This window comes from Sphaeroforma arctica (assembly GCF_001186125.1).
Source record: "Sphaeroforma arctica JP610 unplaced genomic scaffold supercont1.1756, whole genome shotgun sequence".
Classification (NCBI taxonomy): Eukaryota; class Ichthyosporea; order Ichthyophonida; genus Sphaeroforma; species Sphaeroforma arctica.
The window spans coordinates 1-3,535 of NW_014038802.1; the positions used below are offsets into that span (position 1 = coordinate 1).

At 44.3% G+C, this 3,535-nt stretch overlaps 1 protein-coding gene across 1 annotated transcript; it reads left to right on the forward strand.

The window, feature by feature from the left end:
* Nucleotides 1-187: 187 nt before the first annotated feature.
* On the forward strand, nt 188-1,936 carry SARC_11560 (hypothetical protein; the record flags this gene model as incomplete). The annotated part of the gene is made up of 3 exons (XM_014294351.1): nt 188-281; nt 612-744; nt 1,236-1,936. Coding segments are annotated over 3 exons (296 nt in total), but the record flags the coding sequence as incomplete, so codon positions are not given.
* Nucleotides 1,937-3,535: the final 1,599 nt, after the last annotated feature.

The window sequence follows — 3,535 nt, forward strand, 5'->3', positions numbered from 1 at the left end:
AGTACGACACACACACACACACACACACACATATATATATATATATATATATATATATATATATATAGAGGCACACGCACACACACACATATATATATATATATATATATATTAAAGTAAGCTTGTGTGCTTTTGTTTTCTGCAAGCCAAATTAAAGTTATTAAACAACTTTTCATGCGTCCCAATCAGGTCATCGGGCTTCCTATAAGCCTGCAAACGGACCGTTTCGTAGAATTGGGCGAGCAAGGAGGATCAACGATTACCATCAAAGAGGTGCAGGGGTATGTGAACTCTCACAGGAAGACATTTGTAGACCTCCGCCACGCCCCCAAGTATAAATTTCATGTCACCGAGATTGTATATTTTCAAGAAAGCTGGCAATTAAATGAGTGATTTGAGAATAATGACGTGCAATTTGTCGATGTGTGATAGCCGATAAACAGCTGCGTCATACTACGAGTGAGACGCGGATATGTGGTCTAGATTATGGCCAGAATTTACAACAAAAATTCTGTTGTCAAAATGGCTTCAGAGTAATATATAATTTATTCAATAGTACTAATGTTTATTCGCACACACTTGCACCGATTAATTGCCTGTCCACTCTCAAGGGAGTCATTTGTGGGATCTGGGTATTCCCCGTTCATCAATGTAACCGTGCCAGATGTCAATGAGGTGGTGACGGCTGCCATGATGGGGGGTGCGCAAATGGACGGACCTATCAAACACCAACTGTACGGCAAGGCATGTCCATGTCCATGTTCACTGTATACGTTAACTCGGCATTGGCAGGATTTGTTCATTGTGAGTCGTTGGAAGTATGTGATTACGCACCTTTGTTATATAGAGAAGCGTTCGCAGTGTTTTCTCTAATCTTTTCCCCACAGCCTGCGAGTGCGCCTGTGAAATACGTACGCAGTGATTGACAGCAGTTTGCTCATACTCTGTATGCAAGCAATGGTTTCGACTGTTGCATCATATTATTCATACGGTACACTACGATCGAGGCACGCTTATTGGAAGTCAGCAAGAATCTAGTCCTATTAAATTATGGTCCGCCACATGATTGCCACCTTCCTAGCTGAAATCATTTTTCCTTATAAGCCATAACAACTCTTGCACGCCAAACCATGCTTAGTCTAGCCTTTCCTATAGGCGAAATCGCGCGTTATGTGATCACTTTCTTGCCCTTAAGTCTCACATGTCTTCCTCACAATTGTACACTCACGGTATAGGTAGCCTCTATACGATCTCCAGACGGCCAGATGATTGGGTTGTACGAGCCAGCCGAAACTACCGGTTGAATTCGTGGATATAAATGTACGCAGCCAACACAAAGTGACACCAACGACTCAGATTCGGGGTGCGATCGCAAGTGACCGCGTTGTCGAGCTGTTGGGGGGGCAGTTGTAGAAGAGGTTTCTGTGCAGCTACGACCAAGCTAATGTATTGTAACAGAAGCTTCTTAGGAAAGTAGTGCAACAGAAGCTCCTTGCGAAAGTAGTGCAACAGAAGCGTCTTGGTGTGCTCGCCAGTGCATATATTGGTCGAGTCAGTCGGTGACGAATGCGTTATGTGCCAACAGATTCAATCTCAGCACGGCACTGATGGATAGGCCACACCGCTGATGTTAATCACCGATTCCGTGTAGAAACCGTTTTGGAATCCCGGATATCGGGTGGTAATATCCGTAGGCAAGTGTGGCGTATCTGAGATAGACGAGATGGCCACATTTTAGGGTGTGCAATTGGTAGAGGGTAAATTCGGAGTTGAGGTCTCATAGTTGCCCTATGTATGGCGTAGTGCGAGGACCAAGCAGTGTATGGCTTATGAACTGTAAATCTGGGATGAGAGTTCATTACCTATTCTATCGGTTTGCTGTATTAAAATCTCGCCACTATCGCTACGGATCAAAATTGCCGGTAGTAAACCGAACATGTGCTAGAGTGCTTCCAGGTCTCACATATGAATCTTAATTGAAAGCCCGTATATGTATGACATTGTAGTTGTGTAGCAATGCTTCGAGATAAATGGGACGTGTCTTAGATGGTCTAGTGATGTTGTTAGTGAATTCAGCCCACTTTATTTGGCACAGGCTGCCTCTGTAGTTGAGTGTGACCTTTGACGGTCGCGAATGGGAACCACCTGGAGCAACCAAATTCTGCACTCCCTGTTCTATTCCTGGCATACTAAAGCTTAAATGTTTTATGATAGAGTTCAGGTTATGAATCAGTATCCGTATTGTTGTCTGCCATTACACGGGGTAAAATTCTAAAGTAGACCTTACGATTACTTTCACTGGTTCATATAACATATATCGGTATCTTCACTCAAACCCTTACGCCTTCCCTTAGCATTGGCGTACACTTGTACCTGTTATAAAAAACGTGCATACAAGTATCTACGTAGGGATTGTACACAGTTATGTGTGTTTGGCAGAGTTTCATGCTTCCATACGCCAACGAGGATATATTAATTGATGTTCGTGTTAAATTGGCTCCAGAGTCACAGGCCCCAAATCTCTAGTTCCGTGCGGCAAGAGTGTGCGGTATTACACGTCTCCGTCTATTGCAACTAACGCATACACAGCCTGCATGCAGATAGCAAATCAACCCCAAACTCAGCACAAGATATCTCGAGAACGCCTCTGATACGAAGCACTGCTAATTACAGCACTCTCACAAAGCGAAACAAACAAGTCGGCTACAGACAACACCGGTGAGGTCAAGTAGATGTCTCAAGCGGTGGTGACGTCAACGTAACAATTCCTATCGAATGCCATATCATGGCTTTAACTATATTCCGCTGTATTGGCTATTGCTCGGAAAGTCCTGCTACAGCTTTCACTATAGGATTGCTACCTATGATCCCAAAATGAGCTTTGTAATCTGTATGTGTTCGCAAATAACACTACAGCACTATAACTGTCCGTTCCGACCTACATGATTCGGGATTTAAGCAAAGACTTGATCCAGGATTGATTCCAATTCATTTAGACATTGTGGTCTCGACATCATCTCTGGAAATCACCACTCACAGGCTGTGTTTAATAATGATATACGAGCCTTGCGCTGTACATGTGCATTCGATAAACAGATGAAGCAGCCGTTTTATAGTACCATGGGTATATATGATGTATCCCTATACCACCTCCCACGAAAGCGGGTACTTGCAGCTGTCACGTGCATATCTCGTCTTTCTCCGTACCACTGCCTGCTACCAGACAGACTCTAGGCCAAATTCCCTCGGGCGCACCCCGGGATAACCTCCATCCGCCCGCACTTGCGCAACTAGAAACTAGTGTAACTCAAGGGATGTACATATACACGTTCATTAGAAGACTGTCATGCGCGTATCCTGTCTGTCTTTGTACCACCGCCTACCATGCGCGAGCAGTTGCACCCGCAGCCCTTCGGACACCGGCTCTGCTTTTGAAACCAGCGTAGCATATGTTGCGTATGTCCGGCATGTCCACAGTCCAGGCAAACCGTCGCAATACCTGAGAAGCAATTACGTATATATATATATATATATA